Source organism: Rhincodon typus, chromosome 1 (genome assembly GCF_021869965.1).
Source record: "Rhincodon typus isolate 14 chromosome 1, sRhiTyp1.1, whole genome shotgun sequence".
NCBI lineage: Eukaryota > Metazoa > Chordata > Chondrichthyes > Orectolobiformes > Rhincodontidae > Rhincodon > Rhincodon typus.
This window is the reverse complement of record NC_063332.1, coordinates 61,874,811-61,900,086: the sequence shown is the minus strand read 5'-3', so window position 1 is coordinate 61,900,086 and position 25,276 is coordinate 61,874,811. Positions and strand designations below refer to the sequence as shown.

The 25,276-nt window shown below is 40.8% G+C and overlaps 1 protein-coding gene across 1 annotated transcript in view; it reads right to left on the bottom strand.

Moving 5' to 3' along the window:
- The window catches only part of LOC109919508, a 78,226-nt gene that overhangs the window by 32,218 nt on the left and 20,732 nt on the right, over positions 1–25,276 (bottom strand). Inside the window, exons 2-3 of the mRNA XM_048597578.1 lie at positions 21,683–21,836; positions 2,923–3,035 (exon numbers count right to left, since the gene is read on the bottom strand). Of these exons, the coding sequence (XP_048453535.1) occupies positions 2,923–3,035; positions 21,683–21,836 (267 nt within the window). The remainder of the gene's footprint in view (positions 1–2,922; positions 3,036–21,682; positions 21,837–25,276) is intronic.

Genomic DNA, 25,276 nt, shown 5'->3' with positions numbered 1-25,276 from the left:
GGATTTGGAGCTATCTAATGAGCCTTGGTGAAATTTTTTGTAGGTACAATATTTTTACAGTTGTTCCATCTCACTTTTCAGGCAATAGATGTTAATAGTGGAGGATTCAGCGATGGTAATGCCATTGACAATTGGTTGGGGCAGGGAGGGTCGGGGAGTTAAAATCACTCTTTTTGAAAGTGTTATTCCCGCCTGCTTAGGAAGCAATCGCATGACCAAAGGGATGGCAGATACTGACCAACATTCCAGCAAGCACATAAAAGACCGTAAACAGGGAAATGTATGCCAAAAAGCTGCAGAAAGCTACAACACAAAGGCTCTTGGGGGCACTTGTACATGAAACATAGAAAGCTAGCAGACTGGTGCAGCAGCCAATCAGGAAGGCTATTGGAATAGGGGCGGCACAGTGGATCAGTGGTTAACACCGCTGCCTCACAGCGCCAGGGACCCGGGTTTCATTCCACCCTCAGGCAACTGTCTGTGTGGAGTTTGCACGTTCTCCCCGGGTCTGCGTGGGTTTCCTCTATGCTCCGGTTTCCTCCCACAGTCCAAAGATGTGCAGGGTAGGTGGATCGGCCATGCTAAATTGCCCATAGTATACATAGGGATGTATAAGTTAGGTGGATTAGCCAGGTGAAGTGCAGGGTTAAAGGGAAGGGTGATGGTCTGGTAGGGACAGTGTGGACTTGTTGGGCCAATTGGCCTGTTTCCACACTGTAGTGGTTCTATGATTCTATTGAATCCTATTTCAAGAGGTTTGGAGCATAAGTGTAGGAAAGTCTTACTGCAACTTACAAGGTGCTGGTGAGACCATATCTGGAAAACTGTGAACAAAAACAAAGTTGCTGGAAAAGCTCAGCAAGTCTAGCAGCATCTGTGAAGGAAAAAACAGAGTTAACGTTTCGGGTCCAGTGACCCTTCCTCAGAACTGGAGAGCTGTGAGCAGTTTTGGTCACCTTATTTAAGAAAAATATCATTTCATTGGTGGCAGTTCAGAGAAGGTTTACTGGGATGATCCCTAGTGTGAAGGGATTGTCTTATGAGCAAAGACTAAACAGGTTGGGAATCTATTCATTGACGTTTGGAAGAATCAGAGGTGATCTCATGGAAACATATAGGGTTATTAAGAGGCTTAACAGATTAAATGCTGAGAGGATGTTTCCCTTCATGGGAGAGTCCAGGGCCAGAGGGCATGGTCTCAGAATAAAGAGGGCCAATTTAAGGCTGAGATGAGGAAGAATTTCTTCTTTCAGATGGTTATGAATCTTTGGAACTCCTTGTCACAGAGAGCTGTAGAGGCAGGGTTCGTGTGTGTATTTAAGGCTGAGATAAATAGATTCTTGATCGGTCACCCTCTGCATTATGAGCTTTCATTTTCTGCAATAACCTTTGATGTAGCGCTTTATCAAGTGCCTTCTGGCTGTGCTGTGAAGGATTACTCCTTCACAGAACTCCAGTAAATTGATTAAACATGATTTCCCTTTGATGAAACTATGCTGACTGCTCCCGAAATACCTTGTGTTTTTCTAAGATATAATCTCTTTAGTGATCAGTTTAACACCTTCCCACGATGAGCCAACTGGACTACAGTTTCCTGTTTTGGGCCTCTCTCCTTTCTTGAACAGAGGGGAATCCAAGGACCAAGAGGGTGGAGCTTACAGTCTCAGTCTGAATCATAGAAACTTGCAGCAGTGAGAAAGCATTTTGGAGAAATCACTATTCGCAGAGAATTCAGGATCTGCAAGCACTGTCACCCCTAAAGAAACAGGGCAACAGCTAAACTCAGGCTTTTTAATCCTTGCCAACCAAAGGATTCTTAAGATTTAGTATTGCATTGGCCTTTACCTTCCTGTCTATATGTGACATCCCTCGTGTGTGTGTGTGTGTGTGTGTGTGTGTGTTATTGTATTTTATTATTTCTTTTGGGGGACATTGGTAATAAAGCTCCGCTCCTCCCATTCAAAACTTTGAATTGGCTCACCTTCATTTTTGATTTGGTTATTTGAGTTTAATTGCAATATGATCGCTACCTGCTCAAAAAGACAATATTTGCTGTGACTCGCCAAGGTGGAGTCAGTGACTCCTCCTCACCTGGTCATAACAGAGGTCTGAGCTGACTTCTCCAATGATCATTCCCCCTGGTTATCCAGAATACGTACAGATAATCCCCCTCTCCTGTTACAGAATCATAGATCATAGAATCCCTACAGTGTGGAAACAGGCCATTCGGCCCAACAAGTCCACACCGCCCCTCCGAAGAACATCCCACCCAAACCCATTCCCCTACCCCTGCATTTCCCATGTCTAACCCACCTAACTTAAACATCCCTGGACACTACGGGCAATTTAGCATGGCCAATTCACCTAACCTGCACATCTTTGGACTGTGGGAGGAAACCGGAGCACCCGGAGGAAACCCACGCAGACACAGGGAGAATGTGCAAACTCCACAAAGATTGTTGCCCAAGGGTGGAATCAAACCTGGTTCCCTGGTGCTGTGAGGCAGCAGTGCTAACCACTGAGCCACTGTGCCATCTCACCATGTTATACTGAGCTCGTCGCCTCTGCACATGGCCAGTGCCACTACACTGCTGCCAAAATTCTGGTGACGCTACAAAATCACCCTTAACATGGTGACAAAGCAGCAAACTGGCTGTTGTTCTGTGGAGCGGGCAGCCTATCCTATTTCTACACAACCCTGGGAAGTTCCTGGTGCCTGGAATGCAACAGCAAGTTATCCCAACGCAACTCTCCCATGTCACCCTGGTCCCCTACCATCACCAGCAAGCCCTCCACTATGTGGCTGGGAAAATTCAGCCCATTAGCTCTGCTGTCAGACCTGTAAATTATTTCCAGCATTTTCTGTCTTTACAACAAAACCATGCCTTCATTCTGAAGTAATATTAAAGGACACCAATGTACCTGTATCAATGCTGATATTTGAAGACTTGAGTATCGTTTCTCCATTGAAACAGTTGACACTGATAGTGTAAAGAGTCCCAGTCTTGCGATCTGTTAGCTTCAAACTTCCATTTCTAAAATTATAATAAATATTAAATATATCGACATGATTTCGAGCAGCTGTAAAACACCATAACCAATAGATGTTAAGGTGGAACCCAAAGGACCATAGCATGGTGTTCAACAACTTATCATTTGAAACATAAAAGCATCAACATACCTCAACAGTGTACTTAAAATATAGATAGTCTATTACACTTCAAAAGTGATAATACATCCTGTTTCCCTCCAGTACATTAGAGCAAAACATGAAACAGTGTCCAGTATCCACAGGTCCCAACAGGAATTTTCTGCAATTAAAAAATGGGTCAAAGAGATCATTTGATGACATATTGATAATTGATAGCATAATTGATGTACGCATATGTTGACAGAGGCATTTTATTTTGCAGAGAACTTTCAGCTCTTCTTCAAAAAGTGTAAGGAGATCATTGAAGTCTTTCAGACAGCGTTTCAGTTTTACATCTCAACCAAAAGACAGCAGTGTGGAGTTTTGAGTTTGCCTGGCTAACACTGCAATCTGGACAGAATGAAATGAAATCGTGCTAAGGACTAGAGAAGTCAAAGTGTAAACAGCGATGACCTTTCCTGACTTTATGCTGGAGCTTTTAACATTGATTTAAATATCCATTTGTCATGGAGATCCTCATTGAGAAGTATGTCCAAGCCCCAGTTGGTGTTTGGAGCTGTTCATACATTCTACCAGCTTGGGTACACCGTCACCCCATGGAATGAGAGAATTCCTATAGTGTGGAAGCCATCAAGTTTACACCAATCCTCCAAAGAGCATCCCACCCAGAGTGACTCCCTTACCCTATCCCTGTAATCCTACATTTCTTACGGCTAATCCACCTATCATGCGCATCCCTGGACACTATGGGGAATTTCCCATGGCCAGTCCGCCTGACCTGCACATCTTTGGACTGTGGGAGGAAACCTATGCAGACACGGGGAGAATGTGCAAACTCCACACAGACAGTCACACGGGGGTGGAATCGAACCCAGGTCCCTGGCCCTGTGAGGCAGCAGTGCTAACCACTGAGCCACCGTGCTGTCCACAGTCACGTGATCCTTGCATCAATCACCAAGAGTTGCAGCAGCCAGCTGTTAATTGAAGCCTGACTCAAGCTGTTCCTCCTGCTGTTGCTGCAAGTATTTCAAATGAATTGAAACAGAATTGAAAACAATCTAAATTCAGTCCATTTCAGCAGAGGACACCCGGTGGCTTTAACTGGCTACTGCTCACCATTCTGACATGTCTAGGGCACATCAAAGCAGTCAATTGATATCAATTGTGATTAGAGACATGGACAATTTGGTGGTGGGGCAAAAAAGAAATTCAGAGGTGTGCGAATCTGTACATCAAAGAAAAAGTGAAAGTCGTCATGGGACCTTAAAAAGAATTGACTTATATTGAGTTTAACCTGAGGCTCACTAGGCCTCAGGTAAGGGGTAAAGCTGAGAAGGTGGGACACTCATGGTGACCTCAGCCAGCACAGTACAGTGTCAGTCTATGTCACAAACAAGCCACCCAGTCACCTGAATTCACACAGTACGCCCATCCCATCCCCAAATGTCAACTCAAAAGTAAGAAGACAAAATCTCCTGCCATTAAATCCTCTTTGTGATGCCACAGAAAGCTCCTGTCCAGTCATCTACCAAACAGCAGTGGTTCCAATGTTTGATTGCAATAACTTGCAGGTGGTCTGACATTTTGTTTTGATTTGATTTGTTATTGTCACATGTACCTAGACACAGTGAAAAGTTTTGTTTTGCATGCAGTCCAGGCAGATCATACCATACAAAGATTGAACCGAGCGAGGAATACAAAGTTATGGCTGTAAAGGAGATGTACATAAAGCAATATCAAAAGTAGATTTCAAATTTGACAGGTCCATTCAGAAGTCTAATAACAGCAGGGAAGAAGCTGTTCTTGAATTTGTTGGTACGTATGTTTAAGTTTTTGTGTCATCTGCCTGACGGAAGAGGTTAGTTAAAACTAGTGTGGAGGGGTCTTTGATGATGTTGGATGCCTTTCCATGGCAATGAGAAGTACAGATGGAGTAAATAGATGGGAGTTTGGTTTGAGCAATGGACTGGGTCGTATTCACAATTCTCTGTAGTTTCTATGGCCCTGGGCAGAGCAGTTGCCATACCAAGCCATGATGCACCCAGATAGAAAGCTTTCTATTTTAGTATAGAATAGTAGCTTGACTTTCATTTTCCACTTTATCATACAAAAGAAGCAAAAAGGTCCCTGACAACATGATCCAAGTTACCACTGTTATGCAACATCTGTTTCTTCTGTACGATAAAGCAGAAAATGAAAGTTCAACTGTTACTATCTACTAAAAGTCCCAAGGGGAAAGTATTTGCAACTTGGAGATCAAGTGAGATATAGTGAGGTGTACTCTTTGCTTGCTATATTTTTAAGACAGTGAGGCAGACACATTATGAGACACAGTGGCACCAGGAGTCTTTGAGTTAAACGAAAACTGCTTAATGACTAGGATTGGTCTGGCTGTAGTTGATTATGGACTTGTGAGAGCAGCACACTCAGACACATTGAGAAGCCTGTGCCCAAGAAGCATCTCTCACCAACTCTCTGCATGGGGGGAGAAAGGACAGAACTTGAAGACTCTGGGAAAAAAACATTCTCAGAGAAGAAAACACATGGGTCCACCCAAACAGCCACTGAATCAATATTGAATCTTGCTCGGCAGACAATATTATGTCACCGACACCAAAGAAAATCAAAAGAACCATGAGAAACAGTGATCTGGACTTTTGAACCAGGGAATATGTTTCTCCTTGGCTATCTTTTCCTACCATAATATTTATATAATATTGTCTGTGTGTTTTCTGTCTTATTCCTGAATGACTGTGTATGTGTTTCTGGTTTTAAAGGAGTATAGCTTAAATTGCATACCAGTGAAGAGTAATCCATTTTTCTTTGGCCATTTGTTAAAGAATAAGTTTATTTAGAATAATGAATTATTTTCCTGTTAATGTCAAATCCTGGCATAAATTACTTTTGTCTTAAATAGCTGTCAGTCTCGCCAATTGATCATCTTGCTGATTTAGTTGAGTCATCACACAATTGTAAAGGTTGTGGAACAGTGAGGTTCGATTATCAGCACATTGTTTCTAATTGAGTCATGACAATGTGCTGACATCTTGGAATGAGTCTGTCAATTACTTTAGCATCAAGTAGTAAATATTCCCTATAAAAACAGTGATTTTACTAACTCTGAGTGAAAGCCACAAATCCATGCAATGTCTGTTTTGGAGACTATGCTCATAAAAAATGGGACATACTGTTGAAACTTTTCAACTTACACTTGTCAGGACAGATACAAGATTGCAACATTTCAAAGCAAGCAACAAGTTATACTGCAGGAGAAATGGGTGCTAATCAGTTGCCAAGTCCATTCTCATTGGCTGGCATATGACCAAGGAGAATGCACGAGAAAAGTATTTTCCCTTAAGTTTTTGTTTAATTTAAAAAAAATTGCAAAGTCTGTCTCCATTTCTTTTTCCTGTAGAGGACAGTTCTCTGGGAATGAATGTGCTTAGCAGAGGTTAGAGAACTTTTTATTCATTCAGTGGAACTTCCTTGCTTCTGTACTCAGTTATGCCTCTATTTATGAAGCCCATGGTCCCAAATCGTTTGCTAATCATACTCTCAATTTGTATTGCCACTTATAAAAACATGCATTGACAAGTTCTTCTGTTCCTGTACATTGTCTTTGGAATTTTGCCATCGAGTCTATTTTGCCTCTCCCTGTTCTTTCTGTCAAATGCGTCACACTGAAAAAAAATACTTACAGAGTCTTAGGGATGTACAGCATGGAAACAGACCCTTTGGTCTAACTCATCCATGTCGACCAGATATCTTAAATTAATTTAGTTCCATTTGCCAGCATTTGGCCCATATCCCTCTAAACCCTTCCTATTCATGTACCCATCCAGATGCCTGTTAAAAGTTGTAATTGTACCCACCTTCACTACATCCTCTAGCGGCTCGTTCCATACACACACTACCCTCTGTGTGAAAAAATTGCCCCTAATGTCCCTTTTAAATATTTCCCCTCTCACCATAAACCTATGCTACCCTGGGGAAAAAGACCTTGGCTGTTCTCCCTGTCCATGCCCCTCATGATTTTATAAACCTCTATAAGATCACCCCTCAGCTTCCAACATTCCAGGGAAAATAGCCTCAGCCTATTCAGCCTCTCCCTATAGCTCAAACTCTCCAATCCTGGCAACATCCTGGTAAATCTTTTCCAAACCCTTTCAAGTTTAACAACATCTTTCCTATAAGCACATAGACAGTCGCCCAAGGGTCCCCGGCACTGTGAGGCAGCAGTGCTACCTAAATCTGTTGATTTGTTAGCCACCCAAATCTGTTGATTTGTTTTCTCAGATTAATTCCAAAAACATACCAACTAATAACGTTCAACAATCTGACCTGTAGTTGTTAAGACTGTCCTTGGTTGATTAAGTGTGTGAGATTTGCTATTCAGTTCTCTAGGACTTTCCCCATATCTACAGAAGGTTGAAATATTAAGGCCAGTCCTTCAAACTTCTCCACTCCCACTTCCTTTAACAACCTGGAATGCAATCTGCCAAACCAGGCACTTATCTACCCTAAACTAGTCTTTCCAGTACCTTCACCCACTCAAGTATTCTTTCAAGGGATGTGGGCATCACTGGCAGGGCTGGCATTTATTGCCCAGGCATAACTGCCCTTGAAATAAGTGGCTTGCTAGGCCATTTCAGAGGGTCAAGGCCCTCCTAGGCCAAGGGTCATCAACATTGCTGTGGATCTGGAGTCACATGTAGGCCAAACCAGGTAAAGATGTCAGTTTGCTTCCCTTATGGGCATTAAACACCCAATGGGTTTTTATGACAATCAACAGTAGCTTCATGGTCACCATTATTGAGTCCAGTTTTATATTTCAGATTTGTATTAATTGTATTTTAAGTCTCACTACCTGCCATGATGGGATTCGAACTTATGTCTCCACAGCATTAGCTTGGGCCTCCCCATTACTTGTTCAATGACATTAACACAACCTACAGTGCCTCCACGATCTCTGCTCCTGTTGATATTTTATCAGATTTCTCTTCCTAAGTAAACAGTACTGCAAAGAACTTATTAAGTATTCTAGGCTTACCCTGCATTTCTAACAATACATCATCTTTTTCATCCCTAATAGGACCCACTTCATATTTTTCTACACCATAACAATTTAAATGCTGGCAAATCTTTGGAATTCCTCTGTATGTTGACGTCAAATGCCTTCCCCAACCATGACAGCAAACCCACCTCCTTTTTTTTCCTTTCCCTTCCTCATCCATGCACTTTGTATCCTTAATTAAGCACACTGTCCTTACCATTTTAAAGCCACATTTCCATTATTGTCCCCTATCATGTTGCCACATGGCTATCTGTGCATTTAGCTCAACAACTTTATTCACCACAGTAGTCCTTCTTAGTCTGCTCCTATCTAATGTGGTGTTACTTCCTTTTCTAGTACTGTCCAAACCGCTCACTTGGTGCACCTTATTCCTCAGTGCTACTTATACTTGCTGGTGACCACTTCCCTGCCGATTTAGTTTTTGATCCTCCTCAACCAGTATTGTGAAGCTCCCTGCATCAACACTGGGCCCAGTTCTATTGAGCTGCATCCCTTCTGAATAGTGCCTTCTATCTCATGACTGGTTGCAATGCCACAAGAATCTGAAGCCCACTCAACTGCACCATGTTTCAAGGCATCCATCGATCCACTTATCTTCCTATTTCTACTCTGGGCAGCATATGACACTGGAAATAATGCAGAGATAACTCTTCTCAAAGGCCTACTTTTTAAACTTCCTCCCTAGCTCCTGAAAATCTGACTTTAGGACCTTAACATCTTACCTCTCAAGGTCATTGGCAATAATGTGCATTATAACTCCCTCCACCCTGAAGAAAACTCTGCACCCTCTCCATGATGTCCTTTATCCTGACACCAGGGAGGTCACATATCATACAGGACTCAAGATTGCAGATGCAGAAACGCCTGCCTGCCTTCCCAACTAACGATAGCAATCTCCTATAATAACTGCATTCCTACTTCTTACCGTTTCCCTCTTGCGTGGTCCATAGTCCATTGGTTCTATGGTTTGGGCTGCACTCCTTCAAGGCACCATCACTATAAGCAAATTCTAATACTGAATGTCTGTTTCAACATAGCACATGCTTCTTCTACCTGCCTTTCTATCCTTCTGGATGGTTGCCCATCTAATATCCAGACCTCTCACTGCCTGTGGGGTGACCACTTCCTGGAACATATCACCCAGGAAACCCTCATCCTCCCTGATGCTTTGCCGAGTCTCCAGCTTCCCCTCAAGACCAGAAATCCTGAGCTTGGAGTTGCAGCAGTTAGAGTCACTTCCAACTCACATGGTCACCATGACATCTGAAGCGTCCTGAAGTTCCCACATGGCACAGGGATTCCATGTCTCAGATGCCCATCTATAATGTGCTTGATTGCTAAGCTTCCATAGATTTTCTTCATATCAGTCTTGTTAATGTTGTCCGTGTCCGCAATCACATTTCACTCTGACATAATCTTTTTATAATCAAGAGTTTCAACATTTTAAGGACTGTGTCATGTCTGTGTGAAATCTGTGTTTAATCCAATCTGTGAACCTCTTCATATGAATCATAATTTCTGCCATGGAATCATCTTGGTTTCTATGTTGTAAATCCATATAGCTTTTAGTGCAATCTGCTTAAACACTTCTGTTCTTGTTCATTGATTCTTCTTCTCTCAGTCTCGTTTATTAAAACATTGTCCTTTCCAAATAATGGACGCGCTGCCAGTTGATAGCATCGGCTAAAGTAGATGAAATAGAGCAAATCCAAATGCTGAGCAAGAGCTTTGATAATCTGAGCATCTACACCTCCTGATCTAGTAGCTCATTCTTTGAGAATGGCCTCATTCTGCACTCTAATGTCTTTATATTCAAAGCTCTTTTGTATAAACATGTTCTGGTTAAATTAACTTCCATAGAAATTTTAACAGGCTTCCATAAATGCTCATTATTCTCTGTCTTGCAAGCCTGTGACTGGAACTTTGTCCTTCTCAATGGGGTGAAAGCTAGATGCAGAATCCATATTTGACTGTCTCCAACTTGCCCCAGCTGAAAATGAATCAATGAATTTCTCAAGCCCTTCAGTCAGCTGTGGAAGAGAGCAACACTGCCATCTAGTGATCTCCCAATTAAAATCAAGAAGTGAAAACATTAATTTTAAGGACTTGTTTTTTAAAACTGAAGTTAAAAATAACTTGATCAAGAAACAATATTTTGGAACAACTCTCAGGGTGGGGTATGATAACTGGACCGTACATTTAATTATTTTGTGACTCTGAATGCCTCAGAAAGGATATTAATAATACTTGTCATGTTCAGGAAGTTTGGCATGGATGAAAGACTTCAGGACTGTGTGTTCATAATTTAAAGGAGAGTCTGAGAGATGAGCTTACTTTTGTTGGAGAACAGAAGGTTGAGAGGAAAGGGGACTGATTTGTAGCTGAAGTCTTAACTATAACCCAAACTGAAACAAATTGTGATGGTACTAATATTGTCAAGACTCAAATCTGCTGAAGTCTTGCAAGCGTAAGCGTCTAGTGTAACCGATTAACAAGCCTCACGGTAAGCATCCAAGATTTGCATCTTAAACAGGCAGCAGCCTTATTTAAATATTTAAATCAAGTTCCAACATTTATCATCAGATGTCCCAATCCAAATTTTGTTAAAAATAATAAATGTGAACATGACACAAACCCGGCCTCGTGATCCATGGCACAGTGAAGCCTAGCCAGGAGTCCTTAAAGCAGGAGGTTGCACCAAAACAAGGGAACAAAGAATTCTTGCAATTCTGTGGGCGCATCCATGGAAAACAGAAAGGGACATCACAGGTTGGTCAGGGTGGTAAAGAACGCATTTGACATGCTTGCCTCCATTGTTCAGACCATCAAGTATAGGGGTTGGGGCGTTATGTTGTGGTTGTACGCGACGTTGCTGAGGGTTCTTCTGGAGTACAGAGTACAGTTCCGGTTGCCCTGCTATAGGAAGGATATTATTAAATTGAAAAAGGTGCAGAAAAGATTTACCAGGATGTTGTTGAAACTGGAAGGCTTGAGTTATAAGGAGAGGCTGGTAAGACTGGGCCACTTTTTACCCTGGAGCGTCAAGAGGCCGAGAGGTGGCTTTATAGAGGTTTATAAAATCATGAGGGGCATAGATGAGATGAATGGCCAAGGTCTTTTCCCCAGGCTGGGGGAATCCAAAACTAGATGGCACAGATTTAAGGTGAGAGGGGCAAGATTTAAAAGGGACCTGAGGGGCAACTTTTTCCACACAGAGGGTGGTGCGTATGTGGAATGAATTGTCAGAGGAATTGGTAGAGGCTGGTGCATTACAACATTCAAAAGACATTTGGACAGGTACATGGATAGGGTACATTTAGAGGGATATGGGCCAAATGCAGGCAAATGGGACTAGTTCTATTTAGAAAACCTGGTCGGCATGGACGAGTTGGACCGAAGGATTTGTTTCTGTGTTGAATGACTCTCTCTCTTTTCCTTGAGCAGTTCCTCCCAGTCACCTCCTTAAAGTGCTTCAAGTTAGTTCATTCACATTGCAGTCACAAAAACAGAACATATTGGAAAAACTTGGCAGCTCTGGCAGCATCTGCAGAAACAGAAACAGAGTTAATGTTTTGAGTTCAATACGACACTTCTGAAGAGGATTTCTTAAGAATCACACTCAAAGTGTTAACTCTGCTTCCCTCTCCATCGATCCAGCATCCTCTGTTTTTGTTTCAGATTTCTAGCATCCGCAGAATTTTGCTTTCATTAGAACAGCAGTCTATTTCCTGGCCGCTCAGAGTTTCAAAATTCCAAAGAGAGTTTGCAGTGTAGCCAGGCAAAATTTGCATTAGACAAAAACAGGCCCATAATTTTAATCTTCAGAATGTTGAGAGGCATAGATGATATACACACAAAGAAGTTATCGGAGTTCAGCTGAAAGCACAGAATAACTAAACTAGATTTAAATTTCTGAGGAAGGGTGACCAGACCTGAAATATTACCTATGATTGCTCTCTACAGATGCTGCCAGACCTGCTGCGCGTTTCCAGCAATTTCTGTTTTCATTTCTAATTTACAGCATCCGCAGTTCTTTCGGTTTTTATGTTATTTCAGTGTCAGGTAGCAATAGTGTGTTAAAGACAGGCTCTGTCTCATAGGTTTAATGCAGTTTTTGGATAAAATAAGTAATTAGATGGGTAAAAGTGAATGCAGAATGTGTACTACATACAGGTTTTCAAAAATATTGTGGCTCACAAGAAGCTTGTTATAAAATTCAGGAATTGAGCAAAAGATGAATTGCATTAGCATGGATAGAGGTTGTTTATTGGACAGAAGACAAAGTTGCAGTAATGGGTTCTACTTTGTGACGGGGAGAATTCTGTTTGACACACACAGCAGTCAATGCTGGATCCACTTTTGTTCTCATATGGATGACTTGGACTTGGATTCAGAAAACACGACAATGACATCTGCTAACTGGACAGGAGGACATGGTTTGCCAAATATTAGCCACTGTATTGAATACAGCAGGAAGACACAGGTTAATGGAATGGATAGACAGATAACATACAATTCAAATGCAAATAAATGTGTAATACATTTGGGGAGAGTGAAAACCGGGATCAGTAGTACACACCAAAAGAACTATTCAAAGGGTATGGATAAATCACAGTATCCAAGGGTTAAGTATATATTTCTCTAAGTATAGAACAGTACATTCAGAAGGAGGCCCATCAAGTCTTTAAAATAGTAATCCAGATAATGTTATTAAAATGCTTTTTCAAGTATTTATCCAATTCCCTTTGAAGGCTATTATTGAATCAGTGTCCACCATCCTATCAGATTATGCATTCCAAATCTTAACCATTGCTCACATACAAAAGGTTTATCCTCATGTAGCCCCTGCTTGTTTGACAATCCCATTTAATCTACACTCTCTGGTTAACAATCCTCAGCCACTGAAAACAGCTTTATTTATTTCCTTTATCTAAACAATTGATGATTTTAAACGCTCAGATCAAAACACCTTTTAGCCTTTACTGCTCTGATGTGCAGAATCTCAGTTTCTCCAGAATGTCCATATAACTATAATCCCTGTCATTTCTAAAACCTACTGCCCAGAATTGGACATTATAGTCCATCTGGGGCTGAACAAGTGCTTATATAGGTTCCACATTAACTTCCTGCTTTTTGCACTATACAGCACTGTTTATAAAGACCAGGATCCCAGATGCTGCATTAACTAGTTTGTTATCTTATCGTGCAGCATACACAAATCAGTGCACAGACACTCCTAGGCCCATAGGTAGAATAGTGGTAGTGTCCCTACCTCAAGACCCATCTTGGAATGTCATGGCTACAGAGATATATCGTGGTATGTCAAACAAGTTAATTAAAATAATACACTCCTAGATCTCTCTCTCTTCGCATATCCCTTTAGAATTGTACCAAGTAGTTTGCATGGTATGTCTTCATTCTTTGTCCACCTCACACTTCTCTGTGTTCAAATTTTCTCTGTCACATGTCTGCCCAATCCATCGGTCCTGAAGTCGTCTTGGTGTCAATGACAATCTTACTTACTGTTTACGACACTTCCACATTTTGTGATGTTTGCAGATTTCAAAATTTTTCCTTGTACCCTCGTCCAAGTCATTATAATAGCATTACAACAGCAGTGGTCCTAAATATTGAACCTTTAGGGGAAACTTCACTGTGAACTGCCCTCGCAGCTATTCACCATCAATCTGCTTTACTATCCCTCAGCCAATATTATCGATACTACTTCTGACACTTTTACTACATGAGCTATTATTTCACGAACAAGCCTAACATGTGGTCATTTATCCAATGGCCTTTGGAAATTGCAATAATCAACTGCACTACCTTTCAGTCACCGTCTTATAATGTAAGAAATGGGAGCAGCCCTTGGAACTGCATTCAACAAGATCTTCAACCTAAATTCCATGTGATGCCCTGATTAATGTGCCCTCTGCAAAAAAACTCAACCAAATTATTTAAACAGAATTTGCTCTTACTAGCTCTGTACTGGTTCAATCTTTACGTTTTGTCCATGATTGACTAAGTGGTGACTAACATTTTCCCAGATTATTGTTGCTAAATTTTTTTCTGAAAATCAATGTTAAAGTGACAGGGCTATAATCACAACAGTTTTATCATTCTCCCCTTTATTGAGCTAAGGTGTAATTCTTGCAATTTTCCAATCCTTTTACACATCTTCTATCAAAGGAGTTTAGAAGATTGTACCAGCATCTCCACAATTTCTACACTTACTCTCCTCAGCAACCTAGGATGCAATCTCATGCATCACCAGGGTAGAGTGCTGGAAATCATGTCACTATTGGCATGGGTCATCGCAAAATTTGAGACCTGTTAGGAAAAAATGTTAAGAAAATGATCATTGGCACCACCAGACCTCAGGATTCGATGCAGCATTCTTTCAATTTCCAAGTCTTTCAGTTCACTGAGCTTTTCCATCAAATACTTCACAGGAGGCACAGAGCAACTGGTTCACAAATTATATTTCTCTGACTAAAAAGCAACATCTTACAACCAGTGTGAGAAAATAAACTGACCTTCTTCAGACTTCAGAGAGAAAGAGAGAGTGAGAGAGAGATACCTTCTGCCCATGTAGAAAATCAAAGGCTTCTGATAATATCATTCACACCCACAAGCTGTTCAGCTACCCAGGAGCCAGAGAGTTGTTATCAGACTGATAGACTTTGGCATCCATAACTGGTCACAATGCCACAAACCAATCAGCAACCTGCTGCTGGTCAAATCTCACATTGTACACAGATCCCCAGAGCTAGGTCATCTACTCTCACACTTTTCCACACTTCTTGCAAACCAACAGTCTAAATACGGTCTACAATGAGTTTCAGTACCTTACTTTTTAAAAGTACAGCAATTCCTTCCTCAATCCTTTGTTATAACACATTATTTTCCTCATTCAGTCCACAATCAAAAATAAAGTAAAACAAAACAATACATTCCTCACAGCATCAGCTCATCCAAATTCTATAACCTATCCACAACCTATTCTTAACCTATTCATAGGGCTACAAGTTTCCGAATATCCACTCTTTATGTTTTTATGCTTTTCTAGAAGATCTAATTGATTCCATTGTATGGTAGCTACCAATCTACAAATACTCTGGAGAGTAACAGTTATTGGGCTGGACTTCTAGCTTGAGTCAATAATGTTCCTGATTTAACAAACCTGCTGAGAGATAAACGACCCTGCCATAAGTAATTTTCACAATGCGGACGCAAGGACAGGATCAACTCAGAGTCATACAGCATGGAAACAGACCCTTCAGCCCAACTCCATGTCGACCAGGTTTCTTAAACTGAACTAGTCTCATTTGCCTGCATGTGACCCATATCCCTCTAAACATTTCCTATCCATGTACCTGTTCAAGTGTCTTTTAAGTATTGTAATGGTATCCACCTCTACCACTTCCTCTGGTAGCTCGTTTCAGACATGCACCATCCTCTGTGAGAGAAAATTGTCCCTCAGGTCCATTTTAAATCTTTTCCCTCTCACCTTAAACCAATGTCCTCTAGTTTTCAACTTTCCCAGCGTGGGGATAAGACCGTGGCTATTCACTTTATTCATGACCCTCATGATTTTATAAGCCTCTATAAGGTCACCCCTCAGCTTCTGATGCTCCAGGTAAAAAAAGTCCCAGACTATCCAGCCTCTCCTTATAGCTCAACCCTCCAGTCTCAGTAACATCCTGGTAAATCTTTTTTGCACCTTTTCCAGTTTAATACATCCTTCCTACAGCAGAATGATCAGAATTGTACACAGTACTCCAAATGTGCCCTTACCAATGTTTTGTAGGGCTATAATACCATGTCCTAACTCCGCTCCTCAAGCTTTGATTGATGAAGGCAAGCGTGCCAAACGCCTTCTTCACCAACCTGTCTATCTGTAACACCACTTTCAAGGAACAATGTATCTGCACCCCTAGGTCTCTCTGTTTGACAAGACTCCCTAGGCCCCTGCTATTTATTGTGTAAGTCTTGCCATAATGCAACATTTATCTAAATTAAACACCATCTGCCATTTCTTGGCCCTCTAGTCCAGTTGATCAAGATCAGGTTGTACTGTTAGATAACCTTCTTCACTGTCCATTATACCACCAATTCTGGTATCATCTGTAAACTTACTAACCACGCCTCCTATATTCTCATCCAAATCAGTTAAATAAATGATGACCAGTGGACCCATCACCGATTCTTGTGGACACTGTTGGTCACAGGACTCCAGTCCAAAATAATAACCCTCCACCCTCTGTCTCCTACTGCTCTCCCTGGATCTGATGTGATCTAACCTTACTAACTAGTCGACCACATGGAACCTTATCGAAGGTCTTGCTAAAGTCCATGTAGACAATGTCCACCACTCTGCCTTCATTCATCTTATTGGTAACCTCTTCAAAATACTTAATTAAGTTTTTGAGACATGATTTTCCTCACAGAAAGCCATGGTGACACTCTCCATTCAGTCCTTGCATTTCCAAATCCTGTCTGTCAAGAGTTCCCTCCAACAACTTACCCACTATTGACATCAGGCTCAATGGTACATAATTCCCTGGTCTTTCCTTGCAGCCTTTCTTAAACAATGGCACATTAGTCACCCTCCAGGCTTCTGGCACCTCACCCTGGCAGTCAACAATATAAATATCTGTGAGGGGCGGTCAAGTTATTGCTGGAGACCCATTTCAGTTCTCCAGGATTTTATCATGATTATTTTAAAAGCTGTTAGGCTTTCTAGTTAACCCATCTGAGACCCCGCCCACTTCACTGCCCATGCACACCACCTCATAGTCCATATGCCAGCTTAAAACCATCATGGTATCTCCATACTCTCATTGGAACTCCATGTCATAACTAGCCTCTATGCCACCTCCACAGCTACACAACCAGTATCTAATATTGGGAGACATCAGAAGTTATGTGGATATGAAAACAATAACTTTTAACAATTGAATGGAACTCATATACACTTGATACAGAAAAGAAATCTCTCATTTTTGAAGCTCATTCAGAGGTTTTAAATTCCCTCAAGTGCTCAATCTTCTGTAAATACAAATTTCCATTAAGTAATTACATCATAGAAATTAATCTTTTAATAACCTCGTTAAGCCACCCCTGACACAATAAGAGCTTTGGGTGCTTCTGAAACTCAGACAGCATTTAGAATGACCACAGCTGTAATCACAGCTCTTCTGAAATCTCAACAATGAACTCCATTGAAGTTCACGAGCAGATGATAATAGATGTTAATAAGCTATACCAGTTGGCTTGTAAATCTAAGCAGTCCAGAGGTCCATTTTTCACTTAAACTGAAAGCTGCAGCCCATGAGTTTTTTCTCATTTTTAAAGAGGTGGGGTTTGAAATCATTTCAGACCATGGCACTTCTCCAGATTTTATCTTCACTTCAAATGTTTTTATTTGTGCTCCATAAATTTGTGATTCCTATTCTGAGTGTTAAGACACTCAGAACAGTGAAAATGGAGTCTGTGACAATTTTGCATTAATTTCAAATAGTCCTGCTAAGGTTGGGTTTCTGCCGATGTGATTCACAGCCCGTCCCCTGCCAGCAAAGTGAGATTTCTTGTTAATGGGTTTGGGACATGCAAATCCATGTCTTGCTGCTAGTTTTAAAGGAATCCGGATTCATCCTGTTCTCACAAAAATCTGGGCCGCAAAACAATTTATGCATTGGAAATAAGCCACTCAGTCCATCTAGTCCACTACTGTTCCCTGTGGGGAATTGCAGTTTGTCTCATACCTGTTCCTGAAGCCATAGCCCTGCTGGTTTACCTCCTTCGTGTGCCCAACCAATTTCCTTTTGAAATCCTTGACTGTCTGCATTTACAGCATCCTTGTGGATGCAAGTATCAGGTCAACAATTGCAGCCTTTCCAAATAAACCTTGCAGCTAAAGTCCCATAATCTCTGGAACTATTTTAATAACTTGCTCCTGTATCCTCTCAAGAACCTACACTTCTTTGCTAACATTTGGTGTTTCTTTGAACCATTTATCTCTTTTGTTTCTCACATCTCTGTTGTATGTTTACACTTGTCCTGGTACTTCCCTTCGTTATCAAACTGAAATCTGTTGGACGTTACCATTTTCAGCTCTATGCAAATGGAGCATGTAAGAAATGTACCACAATACCATAGGTGACTTCAATACATATGTAATTTGGAAGAATCAGGTTAACAAAGCTATCTTAGAAAATAAGCTTATTAAGTGGCTTCAGGACAATTATTTAGTACCTTCTAGAGCCAACCAGGAAACAGGTCCATAGACCTAGTAATGTGCAGTGAGACAGGCTTAATTAATAACTTCAAAGTAAAGGAGCCTACAGCTGGCAATAATCATGATAGAATTTAATATTCAGTTTGTAAAGGAGAAACATGGGCCCATGACTAGAGTTTTAATCTGAAATAATGCTAACTATGAGGGCATGAAGGGAAAGCTGGCAAAGGCAAAATGGGAATCTGAGTTGAAAGTTAGCTCAGTAGAGTTTCAGGGGCAAATCTTAAAGAAGATGTTTAGTTACTTTCAGCAAAGATTTAGCTCAGTTTAAAGAAAGGCTCTTTGAGAATGATGCCTCAGCGTGACCAAATAAGGAAGTTAAAGATAGTATTAAATTTAAACAAACACTGCACAAATCTGCAAAGATTACTGATAAGTCAGAGGTTTGGGCAGGATTTAAGAATGAACATAGAAAAACTAAAAAGGGCATAAAGGGACAGAAAGCAAATTATGAGAGTAAACTAGCAAGTGATATAAAACCAGTTAGCCAGCACCTTTCTGCAAGTACTTGAATAGGAGAAGAGTAACTAAAGATAGTATTGATCCCATAGACAGTGAGTCAGGTAAATTGAAATGGAAAACAACCACATGGCGGAGGATGTCAACTGGTATTTTTAATCTGTCATCACATTAGGATACTTAGCTAACTTCCCAAGTATAATCAAGAGGTGCAGGGGAGGGAAAAACTTAAAACAATCACCAGTACCAGGAAGAAGATGCTAGACAATGATTGGACCCATAGGCTAATAAATACACAGGACCAGATGGCCTACATCAAACATCGTAAAATAAATGGTGGCAGATTGTAGATGCATTGACTAGAATTTTCCAAAATTCCTTAGATTCTGGAGGGGTCTGAGCCATGGAAAACAACAAATGTAATACCTTTGTTCAAAAAAGAATAACGGCAGAAAGCAAGAAAACTTGGGCCTTTGCACAATAGTCTTTTGTGTACAAGCTTGTTAAATGCCTTCTGGAAATCCAATTACAGCATATCAGCAGCTCCCCTTTATCCACAATGCACTTTACCCTTTCAAAGAATTCCAAAATATTGGTTAAACTGAGTTGCCTTTCACAAAACAATGCTGACTCTTACTAACTGCCTTCAACCCACTGTTCCATTTAATTGCTCAGGACTCGTCTAGAGATTATAATTTGATTAAGTTCCTCTCTTCCTGATTTACTGGGACGTTTTTATGTCTCCTCTATGCTGAAGATGGAAACAAAATATTTACTCATTACTTCTTCCATCTTGTTATTATCTACAATGAACTCCATTCTCACTCTCTAGAGGACCAACTCTCACTTTTCTTACTCTTTTCTTACCTATAGAAACGCCTGTGATCTGTTTTTCCATTTCTAACTAGCTTCCCCTCATATTCTAATTATTTGTTTTGATTAACCTTTTAGACATTCTCTGCCATTCTTTACATTCTGATCTGTCCAATCAGGACCTGGTCTATCCTGCTACTCAATTATATAGTCTTTTTCTTAAGTCTGATACCTTCTCTAAATTTTTTAGTTAACCATGGATTGTGGGCCCCTCCTCTTTGAAATTTTCTTTATAGTAGGAATGTACTTATAGTGAATATTCTGAAATATACCTTTAAATGACTGCTACTCTATAACAACTGATCTACCTCCTAGGCTAACATCCCAGTTCACTTCACCTAGCTCCAAAGGTTGCCCTTTTATAAGTTTAAAATACGAGTCTCTTCTCCTTTTCAAACACAATGTAAAATTCAATCATATTACGATTGCTGCTACCAATGGGTGCCTTAATTCTGATGTCATTCATGAAACCTGGCACATTATACAGTACCAAGTCAAGTATAGCTGCTTTCAGGTCCAGAACATGCTGCTCTAAGAAACTACCTCAAAAGCATTCAGTGAACACCTCATCAAGGCTACTGTTACCACTGTGACTTTTCCAGTTCGTATGTAGTTTAAAAATCACCCACAATTATTGCCATCTCTTTAAAGCAAACACCAAATATTTCTTTAAAATCGAAAGAACTGTGGATGCTGTAAATTAGGAACAAAAACAAAGTTGCTGGAAAAGCTCAGCAGGTCTGGCAGCATATGTGAAGGAGAAAACAGAGTTAATGTTTCAGGTCCGCCGACCCTTCCTCAGAATCGTTCTTCTTGAATGTTTCATCCTACATCATGCATTTCTCCTGTATTTTCTGTGTTTGTTTCAGATTACGGCATTTGCAATATTATAACTTTATTGAAAATGATTCCTTCAGAGGGTGGTGAATCTGTGAGATTTGTTACCAGAGGGCTGTCAAAGCTTGGTTGGTTAAGAATATTTAATGCTGAACTAGTCATATTTTTAATCATTAAGGGAATGAAAGGTTCCAGTTTAAAGGTAGGATGGAGGAGTTGAGGATTATCTAATCAACCATGATCTCATTGAAAGGCAGTCTCAACGGGCCAAATGGCCTACTTCTGCTCCAATATCTATTGGTCTTAAAAGAACAAAAAGATGCAAAGGATGATACATAGTAGATAGAAGCAGACTATCTTCAATGGTTGAAGGATCAGGAGCAGAAATCAGAGGTACAAAATGATACAACAAAAGAGACCAGGAGATGCTTCACCAACAGCGATGTAAGGCTGCTGAAATCGCTTCCAAAGTTACATTTTTGGGTAAAAACTATGTTAAAAATTAGATAGAAGATAGAAGAAGAAGAGGTGATGAAGGGATATGGGAACAAAGTTGTTAAAAGTGATTTAGATTTTGCTTACGTGGAGGCCAAATGCATAAGTGCACTGGTACCACATGTTACTTGTGTCTGTGCTCTGATTTCTTTGAACTCTTATGGACAGAAACGCTGTCAGAACTGCTCCTGTTCCATCTTTGCAGCTACACAGAAACCCCGATTCTAAATTGCACAGGGCAATCGGTATAATCACAAAATGCAATTATTGTCTACATCTTACAGGATGTACCCTGACAAAGTATTCCAAAGTCACTCAATCCCAGAATTAACTTACATATCTAAAATGGCTTGTAATTATGTAATCTATGCCGGTTGTGGAGTGATTTGCTTCATCAAGTCTCAGTAAAGAAAATAATCAGGAAAGATCTGTAACAATGCAGAATATTTGAATGTTTCCTTTTTCTCCTCAGCCCCTCTGTACAGTGTTTTACCTGGGCAGTAAAAATATCTCATCTTCCTTGCTTCCTTTTATGAGGATGACCAGAACACATTGCAATACAGAATGAAGATGTGAGTCCCACTTAATATGGATAGTAGTAGAGTTTTCCACTTCCACCTGCACATCAACATGAGGTCCCACGACATCTGAAATACACATTAAGAACTGATTTTAGGTTAAATGTTTTAATCATGCAGAATCTAACAGGCTTATGCAGTGGGCCTAATTTTGATATTCAGTCCATTTTAAATGAGTGATCAGCTTTCCAGATCCCCTGGGACCTAAAAAGGTAAGAAAAGGTTTAAAGACCTTACCAGAGCTCCTAAGGTAAAACATCCTACAGTTTGAAAACTGTCTCACATCCCCAACAAAAAACTACCAATCAATCCCTGCTCCACTGCACCAGCAATATTTCCTTCCACATATGCTCACAAAATTAATACCTATTATCTCGTAACTGGCTCAAACACCATTCTGCTTTCACCTTGTTTGGACTTGAATTCATTTTTTTCACTTTTCTGATACTTTACACTGCGCACTTTTTCACGTCCCCTTTGATTTTGCCCACTCCCTTGCATACATTTCCTGTCCCATTCTGTCAGAGTGCACAACCAGTTAAGCTTCCTCGTCCACCTTCAATTTACCCATATTGGCCTACTCTTAATATTTTTGCAGGATAACTTTGCACTCAACAATAGGAAGTCTGGAAGAACACTGATGTCTTGGACAGAGAGAGGGAGACATACGTCACTAAAGCTGGTCATTTACAGCAGGGTATTTGACTATTTTCCATTACTCTTGATACTTAACTTTTCAGTTCACACCCTCATAACATGGCACATTGGAGTTACATTGTGCTGCCAATCAACTGCTTTTATTTGCCACCGGGAACAGGATTAGATGTAACATAATGATCTAATTGACAGTGGTAATCATAGTGGATTTAATTCAACTGACTCAAAATTGCCATTGATTTTACCAGAAAGCAAAGTCACTATAGTTGGCTGTGCGGCCATTTCAGTGAGAAAAATGATGGGGTGGTGCAAAAGACTCAGGAAATTAGGGATCTGATTAAGTAAACATGGAAGTCACTGAAAAAATAATTTCCTGGGCTTTTGCAGTGTCTGAGACATTGTTATACCATCATATTCTCCGGGAAATTCAGGCCAATATTTTTATAAGGAGGACAGCAAGACCTGCAGATGCTGGAGTCATAGACAACAAAGTGTGGAACTAGAGGAACACAGCAGGCCAGGCAGCATCAGAATATTTTGCTGAAGAAGGGTCCCGACCCGAAACATCAACTTTCCTGCTCCTCTGATGCTGCATGGCCTGCTGTGTTCCTCCAGCTCCACACTTTGTTATCATTATTTTTATAAACCAATTTATGTCCTCGCCATGAGTTGGAAATAGGAATACAAATATAAGCAAGATAATGTTCTCAGCACATCCAAAATAGTGCTAAAATAGTGAAATCCAGATGAGTTGAATGGTTCCATTTTGTGTGTTGTGCCCTGACGTTTAAATGGCTAACTATGTTGCACAATTTCCAGCATCCACAGTTCTTTTTTTTTGCTACATTTACTCTACTGGGCAACTATTTGTCAATGAAAAATATACCAGCGTAATTGTAATGAATAGTTATCTGATATTATGATTGATTACATGGCTTAAAAGTGATAAAATCATTGGTCTCAAGCGAGGAGCACTTAGCAACCCACATGGTAACAATGCCTTGCAACAAGAAGATCTTTCTGTCATTTCACACTCCTTTGGTTAAATCTCATACCGGTCACTAGGTAGTGCTATAAACCACCAAAATTAAAATGCAAACAAAGTGGGAAATACGTAAGAGAGATATCCAAACAAAATCTTAAGAACGCTGGCAGTACTCAACAAGCCAGGCAGCATCTGCCATGACCACAGTTTGATTTGCGTGGTTTCTTCTGGGGCAGAGGTCACCTGTTACATCTGAACTGGAAGTGAACCAACATCCTGGTGGGGAGGTTTGTTAGATCTACTCAGGAGGGTTTAAACTAGTCTGGCAGCAGAGTGGCACCCTAAACAGTAGAGGGCTGCTTGTCAGACTGGAGGCCTGTGACCAGTGGTGTTCCAGAGGGAACGGAGCTGGGTCCACTTTTGTTCATCATTTATATAAATGATTTGGATGAGAGTAGTAGAGGCACGGTTAGTAAGTTTGTGGACGACAACAAAATTGGTGGTATAGTAGACAGTGATGAAGGTTATCTAAGAGTACAACAGGTTCTTGATCAACTGGGCCAGTGGGCTGAGGAATGGTAGATGGAATTTAATTTAGATAAATGCAAGGTTGTTGCAGCTTGGTAAAACAAACCAGGTTAGGACTTAAACTGTTAGTGGTAGGGCCCTAGGAAGTGTTGTCGGACAGAGAGACCTAAGGGTGAAGGGATATAGTTCCTTGAAAGTGGCGTCACCAGTAGACAGGGTGGTGAAGAAGGCATTTGGCATGCTTGCCTTTAATCAGTCAGAACATTGAGTACAGGAGTTGGGCATCATGTTATGCAAGACATTCGGAGTACTGCATACAATTCTGGTCACCCTGCTATTGGAATGTTATTAAACCATAAAGGGTGCAAAAATTATTTACAGGGATGTTACTGAGACTGGAAGGTTTTAGCTATAAGGAAAGGCTGGATAGGCTGGGACTTTTTTCCCTGGAGCATTGGAGGCTGAGGGATAACCTTGTAGAGGTTAATGAAATCATGAGGAGCATAGATAAAGTGAATAGCAAAGGTCTTTTCCCTAGGGTGGAGGAGTTCAAAACTTGAGGGCTTAATTTTAAGGGGAGAGGGGCAAGGTTTAAAAGGGTCCTGACAGACAACGTTTTTACACAGAGGGTACTGCATATATGGAACAAGCTGCCATAGGAAGTGGTGGAGGCGGATACAATTACAACATTTAAAACACATTTGAACAGTTGCATGGATAGGAAATATTTAGAGGGATTTGGGCTAAACGCAGGCAAATGGGACTAGTTCAGTTTAGGAAACTTGGTCAGCAGGCACAAGTTGGGCCGAAGGGCCTGTTTCTGTGCTGTATGACTTTACGAGTCTATCTATCCTGTTTGTTACTTCCTCAAAGAACTGTAATAAATTTGTAAGGCATGATATTGTTTCAAAGGAGTCAAGGAATATAGGGAGAAATCAAGAATATGGCATTCAGATGGAGAATCAGCCATGATAATATTTAACGGCATGCAGGCTTGAAGGGTGGAATGGATACTCCTGCTCCTAATTTCTAGATTTCACCTTCATGAAGTCATGCTAACTTTGCTTGATTATATTACATACTTCTAAATGCACTGCAATTACATCCTGCACAATAGACTCTTTTTTCCCAATAACAGATGTTTAGCTAACTGGAGATAGTAGGAACTGCAGATGCTGGAGAATCCGAGACAACAAGGTGCAGGGCTGGATGAACACAGCAGGCCAAGCAGCATCATAGGAGCAGAGAGGCTGACGTTTCGGGCCTAGACCCTTCATCAGAAAAGGGGGAGGGGAAGGGGGTTTTGAAATAAATAGGGAGAGAGTGGGAGGCGGATAGA